This window comes from Canis lupus, chromosome 2, assembly GCF_011100685.1.
Source record: "Canis lupus familiaris isolate Mischka breed German Shepherd chromosome 2, alternate assembly UU_Cfam_GSD_1.0, whole genome shotgun sequence".
Classification (NCBI taxonomy): domain Eukaryota; kingdom Metazoa; phylum Chordata; class Mammalia; order Carnivora; family Canidae; genus Canis; species Canis lupus.
This window is the reverse complement of record NC_049223.1, coordinates 73,306,734-73,327,654: the sequence shown is the minus strand read 5'-3', so window position 1 is coordinate 73,327,654 and position 20,921 is coordinate 73,306,734. Positions and strand designations below refer to the sequence as shown.

Genomic DNA, 20,921 nt, shown 5'->3' with positions numbered 1-20,921 from the left:
GGAGGGGGAACTCAGGGCTCGCCTGGGAATGGGGTGACTCAAGTGAGGTGGGGGTGATGGGGCCAGTCCAGGTCCAGGGTGTCAGGTGTTTTCCTGCTTTGATGGCCTCGCAGCTTTGGAAACTCTCGTGACTAGCTCACCCTGGCCGGTCAGAACATGCTGTCCCCCAGGGCTTCTCTGAGGCCTCCCACCCCATCCTCCAGCTTGACCTCTGGCCGCTGGGTGACTCGGGTCTCAGGTCTTCCCTGGAACCAATCACAGCTGGGGTGCAGAAAGGACTCTCTTGGGAGTCATGGGGCTACTGGAGGTGGAGGGGCGCCTGGGAGTTAGGAGGGAAGGCATTCTGGCCCCGGGTCAAGAACAGTTGGAGGTGGGTGAGGAAGCACACAGCTGTGGCCCAGGCAGCCTTCCCAGGATGGGGAGGGCTCTGAGTGCCAGGTCCAGCCAAGAGAGAGGCACTCATGGCTTTGGCACCCAGACACCGAACTGCCTCAGCGGGCCCTTACCTGTGGAGGGCACTGCCAGCCCAAGGGCTCGCACTGGACCAACATGCAGCCCAGAGGGTTTTCAGCTCCTGCTGTAGAGGGAAGCCTGGGTGACTGAGGCAGAAACCCTAGACCTGCTTCACAGTGGCTGTGTGACTTCAGACACTCAGCCTCTCTGAGCTTTGGTGTTCTCATCTGGAAAAGTGGAGCACTGCAATGAGTGTCTCTTGAGAGAGGTGTAAGGATCCAGGTTCCTGGGGCCTGCAGGGGAGAAGGGCACTTCCCCAGAGATTGGGGTGGAATAGAATACAGCTAGCGGCAGTCCCCTGCCTCACACTCCCAAGCCACATGACTTCCCACAGATGTTGAGGGGCTGAAGAGCCCACTGACTTGGCTCACATGTAAGCCTGGATGATGATGCTGGAAAGGCGAGGTTATTTCATAGATGGGAAGAGAGAGGTTCATGGGGAAGGCAAGTGACTAACTGTCCTCTCTCTGCTATGAATCAGGGCAGAGTCAAGACAAAGTCATTGCGGCTCCTGGGGAGACTAGGAAGCCCACCTGGCTCTTGGGCAAGGCGGCCTCATGCTGGGTCTTTCCGGAATGATCAGAGTACACACTCTTCAAGCAACACCAGGAGCTTGATAGGCTTTGGCTCCAGTCCTCACAACAACCCTGTGAGGTGGGTTCATCCTTGGTCTCTCATTCTCTGATGAGACCTAAGGACACTTGCTAGCAAAGACCAGGGCTACCTAATGAGTGGATGTGCTGCCTTCTCTGAGACTAGGGACAAGTCTCCCCTCTTCATCTCGTAAACACAAGCTGCCCCTAAGTCAGGAATCTACATACACCTCAGGAAGCCAGCGTCTCCCACCCATTCATTGTACAACCAATTCCTCTTCATCGTCCATCCTCAAGTTTTGAGCAGATCGAGCTACACTTGGCAGCAGAGTTGGCCCAATCACATCAGATTTCAGTTTCTGAGGTCCCTGGGACTCTATCGGGGCAAGAGAAGTGGGCCTGGGGCTGTGTGGCCCGTTAGGGCAGGACCCGAGCTAAAATCTCTGCCCTCACCCCCACCACCTGTGGCAAAGGCATCATGGTGTCAGCACAAGTTTCCTGGGCTGGGGGAATAAGGAAAGAAGAAACCAGCTGGGTGCTAGGTGGTGACAAGCCTCCTCCCTCCAAGAAAGGGAAATGTGTGGCTCATAGCTGAAGTGACTAAGGCACAGACAGGCCTTGGGTGCCCACTGGTTTCCCATCTCAGGGGGACAGGTTGGACAGTGCAGATCCTCACAACTCCCAACCCCCAAGGACTCCTTAAACCATATTGTTATAGGCAGAGGGAGAAACTCTGTCCCAGGGCTTCTTCATAGATTCATGAGGTACAAGCCAGGCAGACTGAAATGAGGACTTGGGCAGGTGGGCAAGGGGACCCTGAAACCAGTCTCCCCTCGGCCACCCGTCACTGGGCCTCACTGTCTTTCCTGAGGCTGGTGGCAAGAAAGCATTAGCTGAAGATTAGGCCCAAACCCAGCCCTGCCAGGCACCAGAAGCTGCAGGAGCGGGGTCATACCAGCTTTTTACACTTGCGGAGTCTCCAGCCTTAAACTGGCAATAGTCAGATGGGGGAGGCAGGGGGCAGTTCCTTCACACCGAACACAGAGCAGAGGTCGGGAGAGGGAGCTGCTTTATAACACAGCCGGGCCTGGGGGACACTTAGCCCCACCACCTGCAGGTCCTGTCCAAGCCTCAGCTAGCACTTGGCCAAGTAGTCAGTCGGAGGGGCCTTGGCACTCCTGACAGTCCTTCATGTCCTCAGAGTAGTCTTCGATCTGGATGGTGATGGTGTGGAAGCGGAACTTTCCCTGTAGGCGGGTGCTGGCTGCCTTCAGCACAGCCTGGCCATCTGCATTCTGAGCTGGGGGCCGAGAGGACACAGCAGGGGAGGCACCAGAGAATGATTTACTCACTCTAGGGCCCTTAGGAACAATCAGGAGCCTATCTCATTCCCTACCCCCCTACCCCAGAACAGGAGACAGGCATCAGGGACAGCCCCCCTCCATTTCACTCCTGCACCAGGCCACCCTCCAGTCCCCACACCTGGCACAATCCTGCAAGAGGAGGGGAAGCCTTGGCCTTAAGGCTAGGAATCTTTTCTTGGCCTGGGCAAGTGACCTTACTGCCCGCCTCCCCAGTCACCAACCTCAGTTCTTTCATCTAGAAATGGGATTGTGATGATCCCAATAATATCTACAAAGCACTCAGTGTGGGACCAGGTTCAAAGCAGCTGTGCTACAAACATCTGAGGTCCCTGGGTGCTTCGGGGATGGCCCCAGGCCTCTGGTGGCCGCTCTCCCTCACCCTGCCCCTGGGGGGCCTGCCCACTCACCGATGGCGATATGGACAGACAGCACAGGCTGGGTCACGGTCAGTGCCCAAATGTGCAGGCTGTGCAAGGCTTCCACCCCTTCGACCGACAGTAGCAGATCCCGAACGGCCGTGAAGTCCACACCCTTGGGGGTCCCTGAAGATGGCAGGGACAGGGGCTGAAGGAGACTGCTCCCTCCCACCGCTGCTCGTTTCTGCTGTTCCAGAGCAGTCTCCTCAGAGCAGACCTCCTGGGCCAGCAGATCTAATGGTGCCTCCACCTTCCAGATGATCTCCCTCATATCGCCCCTTGGTCTTTTCCTCTTCACACTTGACGTCATGACCTTGTTAGTCTCCTGCCTGTGTCCCCCACTAAAATGGAAATTCCACGAGAAATTTCCACGGAAATTCCCCCACTAAAATGGAAATTCCACATCGGTAGGGCCTAGAGCAGTGCCTGGCCCATAGCAAGGGCCCAATGACTATTTTTTGTAATGAAAGGAAGAATGCAGGGGGCCGCTGCCCCCACACTGGGCATCAGCATCCTCCCTGGTACCTGGGTCATTCTCTTGAAGAAGATGCTTTGACCTTTGACCAGACACTTCCACTAATTCCAAATCAGAACCCCACTTCAAACTGACCCTGGCCACCCAGAGCCCCATGACCCGAGGCCCTGGGGCACAGGAAAGCTGGTCAATGCGGTAACTCAGGGTGGACCATTTGCCAGCACTGAGGAATCCTCTCCCCAGCCCCTAGAGCCCAGCCACGTGCTCCAGAGCCAGAGGCCTCAGAAAGGAAGGCACTGAACTGGAGTGGATTGGGGATTCTGAACCTCAGTCTGCCCCCCAGTGCAATGGGAAGTGGAATCCTGCTGTAGGGAAGGTAGACAGAGACTGAGCAGTGTATGGGGGAGGGATGGAGCTTTACCAGACTAGGTAGGGAGGATACACCCCATCAGGGAGGAGATACCTTGGGGCTAGTGGAAAGGGAAGGTAGTCCGGGGGACATTTCTAGGAACAGCCACACCTGAGGGCTCCAGCTCCATGCCAAGACTGGCCTGGAGCCCCAGGAGGTTTTCCAGCCTGTGCCAGGCTCCAGACCATGGCTCCCTGCCAATGTGCTGGGACTTCCCTGCGCCCCCCACCTGCACTCCCTGCCAAACTTGTTAGTGTCGTAGAGTTCAGAACAAAGGAGAGCCCCAAGCCCAGATTACCTTCCATCAGCACCACGATCACGTCTCTCAGGATGGTCAAAGTCGTCCCCAAGACCAGGATGGAGAAGAGGAAGGTGCAGATGGGGTCTACATACTTGTACTCTGGCTACAGAAAATGAGGAAGGCAGAGCTGTGGCTCACCACCCAACATCTCAGCTTCCCTTGCCCTTCCCATCCACTGCTGAGCCGGGGAAAGGGGCTCTCTCTGCAGGCTGGGCTCTGGCTCTGCCTCCCAGTTCTCTCTACCTTTTATCCTGTGTCCACACAGATCACAGCTCAGGACAAGGCACAGGCAGTCCCTTCCCACGCCTCCTTGATCAAGGGACTGAAGTGTGAACAAAACTAAAAGGAATCTTAGACACCAATGGTCCAACATCTCGATTGATAGATGGAGAAACTGAGGACCAGTTAGAGCACACGGCTATCAAGGAGTGAAGCTGGGCTTCAGCCACGATGCCTGACTCTTTCCACTACACCATTCTGCCTCTAGTGATTGGCAAGGCCCAAGCATTGGCAGCACACAGGCCTGGGTTTGGATCTGACTTCACAATTTCCCAGCTGTGTGACAGCATCCAAGTCACCGAACCTTTCTGAGATGCAGAAAGCCCCACCACCGCCTCTTTGGGATTATTGTGAAGATCATAAGTGCCAACACTTGCTAGGCACTGGGTAAATGTTCCTTCCCTCTCCCCACACAGCTGGGAGGGAGCTAGAACCCAGAAAGGGCCATGTGTGGAGAGGAGCCCCCAGATGATCTATACTCTCTAGCCCACCTCCCAGCCTACCTCCCTCTGTCCCCAGTTCTGACCTTGAAGTACAAAATATAGGCTGCCACCAAGATGCCTACACTCTGCAGAAAGTCTCCAATCACATGGATAAATGCAGCTCGCACACTGGGGTTCTCCTGCTGCTGGCTGGAGTCATGGCTGTGCCCGTGGCTAGACTGATGAAGAGTCAACCCCATTCTAAAGAAGCAAAGACAAAGCCAAGGGCTTACTGATGTAGCAGGTAGAGGCCCCCCAGTAGGGTTCCTGTGGGACAAAAATCCTAATCCCCAAACTGTCGGATCCCTCTGCCTTGTGAGGATCCCGACCCACCTGGCCTTGGTTCAGAGCACCACAGGAGGATGGGCTCAGCCCCAATGCTAGGCTGAATCTGGGCACAAGGATGCCAAATCTCAGAACAGGAGGGCACCATGGAGGTCACCTAGTTCCCCATCCCATTTCACAAAAGAGAAAGCTGAGGCCCAGAGAGGGAGGTGGCTTGCTCAAGACCATTGAGCAAGGGAGAAGCCCAAAGAAGACACCCATGCTCCACACACACACTGCCTCTGACACCAATTTCAGGCACACCAGCCAGAAAAGAACTTGGATTCTCCCCCTAGGGACATCTGCTCCTGTAAGAACTACACTCACCCCTCCCCATTTCAGGAATGAAGGCTCCCAGGTTATCCACTCATATCTAAGAGGGGAGCGAGGGTAGAGTTGATGCTGCCGCAGACTCATAGCTCTCAATGGCCTTAGTCTAGGCCTAAGGCAGAGAGGTGTTTCAGGAACCAGAGCTCAGACCAGGAGGAAATTCTCGTCCTGCGGCCTATGCATGGCCTCCTTCCACTGAGAGCAGGTGTGCAGATGTGTGTGTGAAAAGTGGGAGGGAGGCCTCACAGGGAACTGAGGCCACACTCACATGATATTCACGGCCACAGCACAGCCCGATGTGATCAGCATGGTCCCCCCTTCGATCTCATAGTCCCCAGAGATTAGCCGCTCCACTGCCAGGAACACCAGCACTCCAGTCACGACCCAGATGGACAGTACAGAGAGCAGGGCTCCCAGGATCTCTGAGGAAGAACCCAACCCCCAACACCAATCTTAGCGTGGGGCCTGAAGACTGAGGAGGCCTCCCCATCTCTCATCCCTCCATGATCCCTCCGCCCCTCCCCTGCAAAGTCAGGGCCTGGATCCACCTCGGCTCTGCGGACGGTATGGCTGGCATGGTCATACCTTACCTCACCACACATATGTCAGATCACATCAGAGCTAGAAGGAGTTTATGAAGTCAACCCTTTTTGTAAAGAAACTGACTTTCTAAAATATGTACCTATTGCTCAGCTGACAAACTGAGGCTTCTGATGGGAGACTGGGCCATCCCCCATGAAGAAAATGACAATGCAGCTCAGAGATGAACCAAAAGGGTTTTAAAGCCTATATCTTCCAGAAGGCTTTGCTGGCCTTTCCCCCCAGAGGAAATTATTCCACATGGAATTACGTGCAGAGTTGATTCCACTGTCATTCGTTCTTGAAGTCTGGCCATTTCATTTCTTAGGAAAGTGAACTCTCCTTCCCTGCAGACCAGAAGTTCCCAGAGGACAGGGAGCCAGGGCTCCCCCATCAGACTAGGACCTAGCAGAAGTCAGAAGCCACAACTCACATCCTCTTCCCCAACCCAAATCACCCTCCTGGACTCACTCAGGGATCCACCTATGGCAGCCACCAAAGAACCTATGTCTTGACCTACCCCTTCTTCCAATCCCATCCGCACCCCAACCAGGGTCCTTACCAGCTCGCTGCCAGCCAAAGTTCATAGTCTTGGTGGCTGGTCGGGAGGACATCCAGAGAGAAAAGAGACTGACGAGCATGCTGGCAAAATCGGTGAGCAGGTGGGCTGCGTCGGTCATGACTGCCAAGCTGTGAGCTAGGTACCCACCTGCAGGAGCAGGACCAGGGAAACGGAAAAGTTTTATCAGCTCCTCATGGAGCCAACTTCCCAGACTGGGCATGCAGCAGAGAAATCACAGGTTCTGGAGAAAGACTGTGGATTTGGGACCTCTGGACCCAATAGCTGTGTAACCACGGGCAAGTGACTTTCTCTAAGCCTCAACTTCTGTCTGTGAAATGGGACTGACACGATCTACTTAGAAGGTGATTGTCAAAATCAAGTTCAAATAGGGCCTGGAAAGCATAGTAGGCACTCAGTAAATGGTCTTTCCTTCTAGGCATTATTCAGGCCATCCCTTACACACTGGATGTGTGTGACCTTGAGCAAATTACTTAACCCTAATGTGCCTCAGTTTCATCATCTGTAAAAGAAGAATAGCAGCACCCACATGACAATACAAGCTTGTCATGAGGACCGGATGAGAAAACCTGTATATGAAAGACTCAGTGTACTGAATATTCAACAGCATAGTGAATATTCAATAAATGGGGCTACTAGTTTTTGTTTTGTTTTGTTTAATTAAATAGGCTCCACACCCAGCGTGGGGCTTGAACTCACGACCCTGAGATCAAGTGGTACATACTCTACCGGAGTCAGGCAAGACGCCCCGGGGGCTACTAGTATAATATTACTGAGAACATCCTGGAGGAAAGCCTTTTGGATCATGAGACTATCCATGTACCCAATTTCATTTAATTAGCACAAAAGTCCTTACCAACGATTTCCCCAATCATGAACACCAGGCAGATGGCAGAGGCCACATAAAGCTGTCGCCGGGCCCGCTCCTTCTTGGGCTCGAGGTGACTGGCAGGACCCTTCTGGGCATGACAGTAATGGTTACTCTCAGCGACTAACTCAATGGCCTGCAAGTCCAGGCCAGGTGAGGGCAGAGGGATCCAGCCAGTCCCCTCCTGCCACAGAGATCCCGTGTAAGACCTGGCCGGAGAGGACGGGAGAGGGCGGACTCAGCTCTGAGTGGGGGGCAAGGAGGGCCGACTCAGTCCTCTCTCTGTGGGCCTGGGGTTCCCATGTGTCCAACGAAAAGAGTAGCGAGGGGCACGCCAAGCCCGACCGTCACTGAAGGGTAACCAGAAACTCATGTGTGGAGTCGGGGTGCTGGGGAAATGACAGTCCAGGAGTCTCGGGGTCTTGGCCCAGGGTGTCCCTCCCCCCCCCCCCCGCCCCCCTCTCCCGTCCCGGGGCCCGGAGGAGGCAAAGACCTTGGGCACTAGCCAAGGCGCAGGGCCAGCGCAGCCAAGCACGGAGAAGGAACAGAGCTCAGGCTCAGGGAGGAGGGCAGGCGCCCCTCTTGTGCACCTGGGGACCCAGGGCCTCCCAGGGCGGGACTGCCCGGGGGCAAAGTGTGGGGCGGGGGCGGGGCTCCAGGCACGCGACAGCGCACCAGCGCGCGGGGGTCAGGCTCCCGGCTCAGTCGCGAGGTGGGGGGCTGATCCCCCCGCCCGAGCTCGGCATCCCCTCCCCCGCCTCCCGCCGCCCCCTCCGCGTGGGCCCGGCCGAGCCGCCGGCCAAACCGTCCAGCCCGCGGCGAACCAGGAGATGCGCCCGACGCCGCGCCCTGGGCCCCGCGGCTCCCGCCTTACCGGGTTCCGGACTTGGTGTCCACCAGGTGCTGCTTCTCCGTGGGCTCCATGCGGCCCGGGCCGCCCCCGCGGGGTCCGGGCAGCCGCGCGCCGCCGCCGCGTCCCGTGCGCCCTGGGAGTTGCGGGCGGGCCCCCGCGCAGCGCGCACCCACCTGCCGGGAGGGCCCCGCTCGCCGCCCGCCCGCCCGCCGGCTGCTTCCCGCCGCCGCTCCCGCCCGCGCCGCGCCCGGCCGGCCCCCTGCAGCCCCGGCCCCCGCAGCCCGTGCGCGCCCGCCGCTGCGCCCCGCGCCCGCCGCTTTATCCGGCCCCGGCCTCCCCGTGTGAAGCTGCGCGTCGTGTGCAAAAGGCCGCGGGGTGGGGGAGGGCAGGCCGGCCGCAAAGGGTTCCCCGGCGCTGCCCCGAGCGCTCGGCCCCGGCGCCCCCGGGCCGCGAGGAGCCGCCCCCGCCCGACTTGGGACTGGGCGGCGGCTGCGCGCACTCTCCCCCGCGCTCGGCCCGCCGCATCCCGCCCAGGAGTTCGCCGAGCTCCGTTTGTGGGATTGGGTCCCCTGAGAACAGGAATGCGGCTCCCGAGGCCAGGTGTGTCTTGCCCTCAGGCTGGAGACTCCTGAGGCCGGCTGCGTTCTTGGGCTCGGGCTAGGGGTCTCCTGGGGCGGGACGTGCCCGCCCTGGGCCTGGGGCAAGGGCCTCCTTGGGACTGGCTGTGACTGACTGGCTGTGACTCCCGCCTCCCGCGCGCCCCGATTGCTATCTGGAGTGGCTTTATCTCCACCCTACACGGAGCAGTGTGGCCCTTCAGCAGCAGTGACCATCTGCAAAGAATCACCGCCACCCTCCCTTCCCTGCCCCGCAGCATCTCACAGAAGCCCCAGGAAGGTGCCGTACGTGGTGTTCCGCGGGAGAAGCTGCCTGTGTTGGCCTGGTGCACCCACCACCCACTTTAAGCTGTGTCCTCTCACAGCGGTCCCTTGGGGGAGGTGGTGTCAGGACCTTATGGCCTAGCCTAATGGATGAACTCTGATGGATTATATAGAAAGAACTCCGGACTGCTGACCTCTCTGCCCAGTCACTCCATCATCCCCAGTGTCCTTGGTCTAGGGGACCGTGGCTTGGCAATGTCCCTTCACGTAGACAAGTGTCTCAGGTGCAAGTCACTTGTCCACACCGCTGGGGATAAAAAGGGACACCTCAGTCTCTCCCAGACAAAAGTCATTTTATTTGGAGACTAGGTGCAAGGAGAGAGGATGGCAGCACCATGCCGCCCTAGACTGGGTCCCCACTGAGTGCCTTTCCACCTCCTCTGGACTCTGTGAAAAACGTTTACCTTAGGTTTTGTGGTTTTCCTGGTATAGTCTAAAAACCAGTCCAAATCAGCAGTACTTGGAAAAGGTGTTTAAATGCAGGTTTCTGGGACGCCTGGGTGGCTCAGCGGTTGAGCCTTTGGCTTGAATCATGATCCCAGAGTCCAGAGATCAAGTCTATCATCGGGCTTCCTGTGGGAGCCTGCTTCTCCCTCTGCCTACGTCTCTGCCTCTCTCTGTGTGCCTCTCGTGAATAAATAAATAAAATATTTTTTAAAAATGCAGGTTCCAAAACCCTGCATCAAACCAACTCAATCAGAATCTTTTATTTGATAGCAAAATGTTAATGCTTTAAAAAGCATTTTTTTTTTTTTTGTATCCCTTTTGTTCCCTTTGATGCAGAGCACATTGATAAGTTCTCTAGAAATGTAGATTTACAAATTGGATTCAGGGGCAGCCCAGGGGTGGCTCAGCCGTTTAGCACCACCTTCAGCCCAGGGTGTGATCCTGGAGACTTGGGATCCAGACCCATGTCGGGGCTCCTTGCATGGAGCCTGCTTCTCCCTCTGCCTGTGTCTGTCTGTCTGTCTCTCTCTCTGTGTCTCTCATGAATAAATAAATAAAATCTTTTAAAAAATTGGATTCAGGTGCATATATTCATTTTATTAAAAACTTTTATGCCAGATTTCCTTTAAATTAAGAAGATGGACTTGACTTACAGGAGCTTGACCAGTTAAGACTTTGATATAGTAAAAAAGTGCTCGGTCTGCTTATATTATACCTGACTACAGATTGCCAGGAGGTCCTCTGTGGAGGTCCTCAGACCTCAACCTGAGGAACTTTATTTTAAAAATATAAATTCCAGGGGCACCTGGCTGGTTCACTTGGCTAAGTGTCTGCCTCTTGATTTCAGCTCCAGTCTTGATCTCAGGGTCATGAGTTGGGGCCCCGAGTTGGCCTCAGTGCTGGGCGGAGAGCCTACAGTTAGAAGATACAGATAAAGATACAGATTTCCACATTCCACAGGTCTGTTTCTGTAGGTCTGGGAACTATAATGTTTTGGTTTTTTTTAAAAGATTTATCTATTCATGATAGACATAGAGAGAGAGAGGCAGAGAGACAGGCAGAGGGAGAAGTAGGCCCCACGCAGGGAGCCCGACGCGGGACCCGATCCCAGGACTCCCGGATTGCGCCCTGGGCCAAAGGCAGGTGCCAAACCGCTGAGCCACCCAGGGATCCCTGGAACAATAATGCTTAAAACTTCAACGTTTGGGATCCCTGGGTGGCTCAGTGGTTTAGTGCCTGCCTTCGGCCCAGGGCGTGATCCTGGAGTCCCAGGATTGAGTCCCATAACGGGCTCCCTGAATGGAGCCTGCTTCTCCCTCTGCCTATGTCTCTGCCTCTGTGTGTGTGTGTGTGTGTCTCTCATGAATGAATAAATAAATTAAAAAAGAAACCTCAACGTTTCATGCTGCTATGAAATTATTGTTTATTTTTTATGGTATAGTGGGTTTGTTTATTTTTACTTTTACTTTTTATTTTTTATTTATTTTTAAGATTTTATTCATTTATTTGAGAAAGAGCACACAAGCAGGCAGAGCAGGAGAGGGAGAAGCAGGCACCCGCGCTGAACAGGAAGCCTAATGCAGGCAGGACTCGATCCCAGGACCCTGTAATCACGACCTAGGCTGAAGGCAGATACTTAAGTGACTTAGCCACCCAGGCACCCCATGATTTTTTTAAAAGATATATTTATTTACTTATTTGAGAGAGAGAGAGCACATGAGCAGGGGGAGGAGCAGAGGGAGAGAGAGAAAATCTCAAGAAGACTTCTTGCTGAGCACAGAGCCCAACTCTGGGCCTGATCTCACAACCCCAAGATCATGACCCCAGGGGAAACCAAGAGTCAGACGCTTAACCATCTGAACCACCCAGCACCCCTATAGTGGCTTTGATTTTTAAAAATACCTTTATCTAGGGACACCTGGGTGGTTCAGTTGGTTAAACATCCAGCTCTGGATTTTGGCTGGATCTCAGGATTGTGGGATCTGGCTTCATGTCAGGCTCCACACTCAGCATAGGCCTGCTTAAGACTTCTCTCTCTCTGTCTCCTCTCTGCCCCCTCCCCACTCCAGCTCTCAGTCTCTCTCTAAAATAAATAAATATTTTTTTTAAAAATAAAAATACCTTTATCTGAAGTATTGGAGGATAAAATGATATGATATCTGGGATTTGTCACCAAATAATCCCAGTGCTGGGAGTGGGTAATGATAAAGAAACAAATGTGTCATTAACTGTTGAAACTGACCGATGGGGGTACATTACACCATTCCCTCTACCTTTCCATGTTTGAAATTTTTCCTAATTAAAGGTTTGGGAAAAAATAAACCTTTTCTGGTGGTTCTAATGTAGCAGGCTATGGAACCATATTGAAGATCCATTGGACTAACCCCTTTGAAGTTTTCCTCTCTTACAGCATGATCTTAAAGGAAGTTTTTGATCAAGAACCCTTCATATTAGCCTTAAGTGTTCTGGTTTGCGAGGACAAGTAGAGCCTCTTGTGTGGCAAGGTAGAGATCTTCCTACTTGCGGTCAAGAGATACCTCCCTGGAATTTAAACTTTGACTACTGGCTTTAACTGCCTTCCCTCTCTCTGATAAGTGACAAGATAGTGAACTGATATCTGTTTCTCATGTTATCAGTAACCTGGAGAAGAAATCTGGAAGCAGAATGTGGACAGGTTGTAATACTGATTCTTGTGATTTTTAAAAATATTTTATTTTTTTATTCATGAGAGACACAAAGAGAGAGAGAGAGAGAGAGGCAGAGACATAGGCAGAGGGCTCCACGCAGGGAGACTGATGTGGGACTCGATCCAGGGACTCCAGGATCACACCCTGGGCTAAAGGCAGGCACTAAATTGCTGAGCCACCCAGACGTCTTGGTTCTTGTGATTTCAAAATGATGAAAACCTCCCTCTTTCTGGCTGCAAATTCCTTCAGTCTTCTATAGGAAGATATTTTAGGGACTATAAAGAAAAGCAAGTGTATGGTTATCAAAAAAAGACAGGATAGTGGCTACCTCCAAGGAAGGGGCCACATGAGGGCTTCTGGGGGCTTGGCAGGTGTCTTTTTCTTGACTTGCACACACAGAATCTTGACTAGCAGCACAGAATCTCATTATGCAGTAGTCTGTTAAACTCTACAGCTTGTTTTGTGTATTTGTGTGTAACATATTACACAATTTGTGTAGAGGTCCGCTTTTAGGCAAACAGGCTTGAGCAATGGAATGTTGTAGAAGGCGCTTCAGCCACCACCTGGCTGAATACAGACAGGCCCACCAGGCCACACCTCAAAATATCCATTGCTCCAAACTAATCAATGGGCTACTTACAGTTAGGCACAGTTACCAAACAAGGGGGAATTTCCATATGCTGCTCTACGGCCTCATCTTCCCCCTTTAAAAACAGCTGCCACCCACTGCCTCCTTGCGGACAATCTCTCCTCTGCTGTTCTGCCCTCTTCTCCCTTACAGGTATATTCAGGAAACTTCTATCTCCTTTGTTCGGCCTCAGGTGAATTCTTATCACTGCCAGCGCCACAGGCTTCACTCGATCAGTTGCCCGCATTTGAGGGGCCCTTATCTGATGGGGAGAGACACCCCATGTAGCCACCACATTTGGTGGCCCTCGTGGGGAGATTTTGTGCCCTCTCCACCCTGACACACATCTGTGCAGGGAGCTTTTGCTGGTCCAGGACTCTTTCCAGATTCTCCCGGAATTTCTCAGGACTTTCCCTCAGTGGACCAACTCTAGCATTCCTTGGGGAACTGAAAATTCCTTGCGAGGTTCCTGTGTGGTAAGGAACCAAAGCCAAAAGGGGGAACCAGCTGGACTACCCTTACCCCAAAGGGTGAGAGAAATCCCCTTCTGCCCTTGGAAGTGACCCTTCTCTCCCTCTCCTTTCTCTTTTCAGCCCCACTTCAGTCTACCCCTAGTACCTCCCAGATGACTGAAGGCCGTGGCCACGACCACGGCTCCCTGGCATGGTCTACAGGTCTGAGGACTGGATGAGCAGGTCAGCCTGTCAGGCCCGTGAGGGAGAAGGACCCACTTCGTCTGCTTTCTTACTCCCTCCCGAGGTCTGCTCCCAAAGTCCAGCACAATTGGCTGCGCCTCCCAGAGAATCCCCTCATGTTAGGGATTCGGTGGAGACCCTTTCCTGAGGCTGGCTGACTTTCAGCCACCTGGCTTCTTTCACCCTCCACCCTTCTTCCTCTTTTGGCGTGGCCCAGCTTGCCATCTTGATCTGCAGGCAAACATGTTCCCACGCATCTGAGTGGTCAGTCCTCCACATCCTTTTTCCCACCTGGTCTGGCCAAAGGGCATCTGGCTCTACCTGCTGCCAGGAGACACCGCCACAGGAAGTGTTATGCCATTTGCTGCTACCTCTTTCTGAGATGGGACACCACCAGAAGGGTCAGTTGCCTCATAGAGATCTGGTCCTTGCTCAGCTCAGCAGAACTCCTGAGGGAAATGGTGACCAGGAGTGGAATCTCTATTCCCTTTGGCAAGGGCACCCCTCTGGGAATCGGCATCCAGTCTTTCCCACAAATGGGACCTCTCTCTTCCTTTGGACTCGCCCTTGGGCTGTGTTCTTTTTTTTTTTTTAAGAGTATTTTTTTTAAGTTTTTTTTTTTTTTTTTTTTTTTTTTTATGATAGTCACACACAGAGAGAGAGAGAGAGAGAGAAAGGGAGGCAGAGACACAGGCAGAGGGAGAAGCAGGCTCCATGCACCGGGAGCCCGATGTGGGATTCGATCCCGGGTCTCCAGGATCGCGCTCTGGGCCAAAGGCAGGCGCTAAACCGCTGCGCCACCCAGGGATCCCCTTGGGCTGTGTTCTTAAAAGCTGGAGCAAATTTGACAAACTCCTAGATCAAGAGATATGGCCCTCTCACAGGCCTCTTTCTTATACTATTTTCCAGCTTGACCTTCTCTGCTGAACTCCATATGGTGGCAAGTCCCATACATGTCTCGCTTGGTTTCATAGCCCTAAATCAGGACCTCGACCTAAGGAGCCTCTTACAGAATGTGTTTGCTAACCAGCCACCTCCTGACCTACTGGATACTGACTCTCTGATTGTTCCTCCTCCCAATAGACATAGCTTACTCTTGCTGCATGTGGGGGCTTCTCCCTCCTTCATTTCCTACGTTAATGGCTATGATAATAGGAGCCAACTGTGGTTAGTCTACCTCCGGATGGGGACTTTAAGGAATATTCCCAAGCAGCTGCCAAAACTCCTTTTGTTTCAGGGACACCCCCTGTCTTCTCTGGCCTGATATGGACTGCCTTTTCCCTCTTACTGGTGGAAAAATAAGGCGTTTGCTCATCTGTCTGAGCTGGTGAACTTTAAGAACCAGGAACCAGCTTTTTCTGTCCTCTGCAGCACTTTACCTCTTCTGCCTCCCTCTCCTCTCCCTGTTTTGGCACCACTTTGGGTGCAGCCTACATAACTGGTCCCTACACAGTGCACGGTGACTCCCATGCCATTGGCTCCTCCTTCTACCCTTGCTATCAAGGAGTAAAGAGCACCCCCTTGGATTTACACCGACCACTTCAAATTTCCCCACCAGGGCCCCAGGTAAAAATTGACAATGGGAAACAGATTGATTGGCTTTTTAGTGAACATAAGAGGAACATAATTCAGTATTTAAATTCATTGAAACTTCTACCAAGGTTTGCTGAAGATCATTTTATCTCTGTTGCAGTTTGTCAGCAAAATGAGGACTTAAAATTATGGTGAACTTTTCTGTCCTGAAGTTTTCATGGGCAGTTATTAAGATAGTCTTTGGTAACCTGAAACTTCAAAGTTTCGCTTGGATAATAAATTGGATTGAATTCATTGGACATCTTGGTCTTCTCCAAATAGAATGGAGAGCTAGAGCAATGAATCCTGAACGTAGGTTCGTGATTGACTTCTTACTGCAGAGGAACTAAGGATTTTGAGTGTTGAAGAACACGATTTGTGCTTGATTCATAAATTTGCCATCTAAAGAATTCTGGTATAATAATTCACAATTGGTTACTGCTTAGTTTTCACTGGAGACTGAGGTGCAAAATTCTGCTAAATGTAATTTAGGTTGATGAAAAAAAGGGAAGCAACTCCGAAGATAGGAGACTAAGAGATGTGTAAGAAAGATATAAGGAACGGAAATACAAAATTTCCTTTTGTTGAAGAGAGAGAAAAAAAAGTAATTTTGTCCTAAAGTGAAACTGGTTGGAGAGAAACGGCTTGGGACAAAATCTGAATGGAAAAGAAAGTTGTGGAAGGTTTATGAAGGGAAATCTTTGGAAAGGAGTATTATGTGTGGTCAGGACCAACAAAAATTGAAATGAGTGAATTTTTTTTGAAGATTTTATTTATTTATTCATGAGAGACACACAGAGAAAGGCAGAGACATAGGTAGAGGGAGAAGCAGGCTCCCTGCAGGGCTTGATCCCAAGACCCCAGGAACACGCCCTGAGCTGAAGGCAGATGCTCAACCACTGAGCTACCCAGGTGCCCCTGAAATGAGTGGATTTTTAAAGTATACTGGTATAAGACTGAAATTCTGCTTTCTCTCTGTTAAAAAGATTAAGTTTTCTTGGATTGTTGGTCTGCTCTTGATAAGAAAATGTAAACAAAGTTGTTTTTTCTTTTCTTTGCCCAGAAAAACCAGTTTCTATGTTTGTCTTTAGCAGGTCTTTGATGATCTGAAATCCTATTTAGGAATGTGCTTTGAAACTTCCTAAAGTTTTTAACAAACTTCCCTGAGATTTGATGTGTCACAGAAATAACTGATTTCCTTGTCAATTGCCTCATAATGAACTCTCATATCAGATCATTACAAATATCCATAGTTATTGTTCTGATGCTTTTTGTGAAATGTGTTTCATCTTCAAGGAGATTCATAAAAAGAGCTTTTGACAAATACAAGTATTTGGTATATTTAAGATCATAAAACTGAAATGGGTAAGAATTTCCAGAACTAACTAAAAAGCTGCATTTGAACTGAACAAAAATTAGTACCATAGAACTAAATGAACTGAGGAAAATGATTATAGTTTCTGTGAATCTTGTTTAAAACATTGCTGGCTCTCCAATGTTTGCTCTTTCAGATTAAGGAAACTTTCTCCTAATATGCTTTATTTTATTTTATTTTATTCTCCTATTTTATTCTCCTATTCTCCTAAGATATAAGGATAAGATAATTTTTTTCTTTTGTTTTTTAGAGAGAGAAAGGCGCATGCGTGTGCAAGGGGCAAGAGGGGAAAAGGGAGAGAATCTTAAGTAGACCTGATGCGGGGATCGATCTCACATGCCCAACATCATGATCTCAGCTGAAATCAAGAGTCAGAAGCTCCAGATGCCTGGGTGGCTCAGTGGTTGAGTGTTTGGCTCAGGGTGTGATCCTGAGGTCCTGGGATTGAGTCCTGCATTGGGCTCACTGTGGGGAGCCTGCTTCTCCCTCTGCCTATGTCGCTCATGAATAAATAAATAAAATCTTTAAAAAAAAAAAAAGTCAGAAGCTCAAATGACTGAGCCACTCAAGTACCATGAAGCATTTAAATTTTCTCTATCCAAACCTTCTGAAATACAAAAAGTCTCAGTGAGTATTCTTTCATTCGTGGCAATCATAGTTATTTGCATAAATTCAATAAAAATTTGTTCTCCTTGTAACAGGACACCAATGGGAACATCGATTATTTTACGAAGGTGTTGACTAGAATGTCATATTTGAAAGAGATCTGCATAGACTCAGATGCAACCAGACACCTTTAAGAAACTAAAGTTGACTTTATGAACATGAAACCAATAAATCCCCTTGAAAATGTTGGCTTGATACCTGCTTTGAGTTCCCAGCATCTTTACCAGGTAAGTAAAGAATGTCACTTCTTGGCAGGTACAGGAACCTCAAGATATTTGGGGGACCTTAAGAAGCAAAATTTGCCCAATCCACAGGTATTACAAGCATGTCTGATGGCAAGTATTTGGTCTTGGCTTCTGGCCTAGAGACACTACCAAAAGTTCAGTTGAGATTCCTCATAAAGAGTTCCAGCAAAGCAAATTTTGAAAGATCTCTGATCAATCACTATTCTTGCTGAGCTTATTAAATGATTAAGTCAAGTTTGTTAATATTGAACTTGTTTTTCGAATGTGTTATACTTGATTTGCCTATCTCCAGAAATTAGGGTGATCACAGAGAGAAAAATAATGATTCAATAATACACCTCTGCGGACGTTAAATTCGATTCTGATCGTCTTTCAGTGTTTGTTGTTTGCCTAAGCTGATCAACTTGAGGCAAACATTAGAGAAATTGCCATAGTAGCTCATGTATAAACGATCTTTTTGTTCTTGTTATCCTGTAGGGACAACAACAGGACCCCATAGACATATGATTATTTAAACAGCTGGAAAATGGAATGGATTCCCCAACAATTGTACAACTCAACTAGCACCTTGACCAAATTTGTGTAGCTGGGATGACAAAATGGATCCTTAAAAGCCTGAGCCTACCCCTACTCCATTGGGTTAACTACGGACTTGTGGAGAAAATAGATGGTCTCATTTTCCTTATGACTGGATTGGATGATGCACTTGGGGATGCCCGAATTCCTGGATAAGTCTTCTCCCACTTGCCAGCGGTTCTTTACAATCAGGATGTTAAGGCTAGACTTCAAACAAAGAGGGCTTCTTGGGGCACTCTGGGTGGCTCAGTCGGTTAAGCTTCTGCTTTCGGCTCAGGTCATGATCCTGAAATCCAGAGATGCAGCCCCACGTCAGGCTCCTTGCTCAGCAAGGTGTCTGCTTCTCCCTCTCCCCTCCTGCTCGTGGCTCTCTCTTGCTATCTCTGTCTCTCTCTCTCTCTAAGATAAATAAATAAAGTCTTTAAAAACAAAATAAGGGACCCCTGGGTGGCTCAAGGGTTGAGCCTCTGCCTTTGGCTCAGGGCATGATCCCGAAGTCCTGGAACTGAGTCCCACAATGGGCTCCCTGCATGGACCCAGCTTCTCCTCCCCCCACATACGTCTCTGCCTCTCTCTGTGTGTCTCTCATGAATAAATAGATAAAATCTTAAAAAAAACACACACACACAAAGAGGTTTTATCCCTTAGCCATATTCTTGATGGTTTTATTCCTTAGCCATATTTGTCCCAGAAACAATTGGGACTATATCTATCGATGTAAAATTGCAAATGGGCGCTTTAACCAAGCAGTCAACAGCCACCTTTAGCCACATCCAACTTGTATCACTCCACAGATTTGGAGTCGCCCCCCAAAACCAAATATCTTCACTGCAGCTCAAGGAGGAACCTATACTTTAGTAAAAAGCAGAGTGTTATGTATATACTCCAAATTATCACAAAAATGTGACAGGGTTACTAACTGATATAAATACTCAAATTGGTACTTTAAGAGATCTCTCTCTCTCCTTTAATGATTGGTCAGACTATTGGACTGGAAGATTTTTGTCAACTATCAAGGACTTTTAATTGGGCTTCTTTTTCTTGTTATTCTAATTACACAGTATGTTATGTCCCTAGGGCAAACTGTGTCAGCCATTAACCATGAAAGCCAGTACAATCCAAAACCTGACCCCTTTTCCTCAGGTAACATACATCCAAAACTTACTTCCAGGAATTGGGTATACCTTCAGACCATTTGCAGACAAAAAGCTACTCGAACCTATCTGGACCGGACCCTATCATGTTCTCTTGACCACTCCAACAGTGCAAAAACTTCACGGCTTCTCCCCATGGATCCATCTTTCCAGAATCAAGACTGCTCTGGCCCCAGATGAGGAGCCTTCCCCTTAAGTAGAGCTGTTGGAGATCTACACCTGTTATTCAAACGAGACTCAAATTTATAAGTTTGCAGTGTCTTAGGCCCAATAATATGTCTCCTTGGATGCGCTCAGCCTCACCTCTCTCCTAGCCCCTTGGCTCCTTGTTTGTGGAGACCCTGGATGCTACTTCACGTTGGTCATTGCTCAACCATCCCCTAGCACTGGTGGCTGGCTTGGCCTTCCCTGGATTAAGTCTGGGCTACCGCAGAACCACTGTTGCCCACCGCTCCCATGCCACCATGGGGAGTAGCAGCAGCTCCAGCAGCCATATGTCCAGTCCACCTAAGTGGGCCACGGGGGCTCTGCTCATTCCACTGCCTGTAGAGTCAGGTGTAGCCATCTAGCCTCCCCCCACCCCCTGCAGCTGCCCGAAGGGGTCAAGTGGTACAACCTGGAAGTGCAAGGGAATTAAACACACTCTGGGGAGCTGACTTCGATCCTGAGACAGACGAAATTCTTCCCTCTGATGAACTGCTTTGAGTCGTGTTGTGTTCTTTATGGCCTTCTAGAAACATCTCCCATGACTGAGCAAGCAGCAGGAGGTCTCTTGGTAAAGCTGTGGCCAGCTCAGTAATGCCACACATCATATTTGTTTCCCTCTTTTCCTGCCTTGCTGCCACTTCCCTTCACTCTGGCTGCCCTGGGATCGCACCTAGGTTACAGCATGGAAGCTTTGCTTTAGTCTCTGTGTTCTGGAGAATCAGAGAACGAGGCACTGAACCTGTTTCTTGAGGACCCTCTCAGGGCCTGTTTTCCATGGAACTCTCATTGGGAAATGCTAGTTTAAAGAATTTATTCTTTGATGGGATGGAAAATGAGCCTAGCCATTACTTTTTGCTCCACCCTCCCTTTTTTTCCCCTAAGATTTTATTTATTTGAGAGACAGAGCAAGCATGAGCAGAGGGAGGGGCAGAGGGAGAGAGAGAAGGAGACTCCACCCTCCCCCCAGCAGGAAGCCCAATGCAGGACTTGATCCCAGGACCCCAGGATCACAACCTGGGCCAAAGGCAGACACACTCAACTGACTGAGCCACCCAGGTGCCTCTACTGTCTGTCTCCTGCTCAACACTTGCCATCAGGCCTTCTGTCCATCTCCTCTGAGCTCTTCTCTCCATAACAACAGGTTGAATGAAACCTCAGCTTTTCCTCTCTAATTTTTCCCCACTCGGTGTCCCCCCTTCCCTTATGGTCCCTTTCACTATTAGAGAGGAAGACAAACCACGAGAGACTCCTAACTCTGGGAAACAAACAAAAGGTTGCAGAAGGAGAGGTGGGAAGAGGATGGGGTGGGTAACTGGGTGACAGGCATTAAGAAGGGTACATGATGAGATGAGCACTGGGTGT

The 20,921-nt window shown here is 50.5% G+C and overlaps 2 protein-coding genes and 1 long non-coding RNA gene across 3 annotated transcripts in view; 1 reads left to right on the top strand and 2 right to left on the bottom strand.

The window, feature by feature from the left end:
- Window positions 1-1,107: 1,107 nt before the first annotated feature.
- SLC30A2 (solute carrier family 30 member 2) lies at window positions 1,108-8,508 on the bottom strand. Its single transcript, XM_038531507.1, has 8 exons — window positions 8,388-8,508; window positions 7,502-7,722; window positions 6,628-6,774; window positions 5,755-5,908; window positions 4,877-5,033; window positions 4,069-4,174; window positions 2,878-3,012; window positions 1,108-2,406 (listed from the first exon to the last, which is right to left on the bottom strand). The coding sequence occupies exons 1-8, from the start codon at window positions 8,435-8,437 to the stop codon at window positions 2,261-2,263; spliced, it is 1,116 nt and encodes a 371-aa protein (XP_038387435.1). The 5' UTR covers window positions 8,438-8,508; the 3' UTR covers window positions 1,108-2,260.
- Window positions 8,295-18,550, top strand: LOC111093412. Its single transcript, XR_005355954.1, has 3 exons — window positions 8,295-8,413; window positions 17,413-17,604; window positions 18,100-18,550. It is a non-coding gene; the product is annotated as an uncharacterized LOC111093412 (long non-coding RNA).
- Window positions 12,589-20,921, bottom strand: part of TRIM63 (tripartite motif containing 63) — a 56,573-nt gene continuing 48,240 nt past the window's right edge. The window contains exon 9 of the mRNA XM_038531503.1: window positions 12,589-12,716. Coding sequence (XP_038387431.1) covers window positions 12,604-12,716 — 113 coding nt within the window. The 3' untranslated portion in view covers window positions 12,589-12,603. The remainder of the gene's footprint in view (window positions 12,717-20,921) is intronic.

Coding starts and splice junctions, on each gene's coding strand:
- SLC30A2 (XM_038531507.1), bottom strand. CDS start 8,437: ATGGAGCCCACGGAGAAGCAGCACCTGGTGGACACCAAGTCCGGAACC. Junction 6,775..7,501: donor CATGATTGGGGAAATCGTTG/GTAAGGACTTTT, acceptor CTGCTCCTGCAG/GTGGGTACCTAGCTCACAGC. Junction 4,175..4,876: donor CCTATATTTTGTACTTCAAG/GTCAGAACTGGG, acceptor CATTTTCTGTAG/CCAGAGTACAAGTATGTAGA.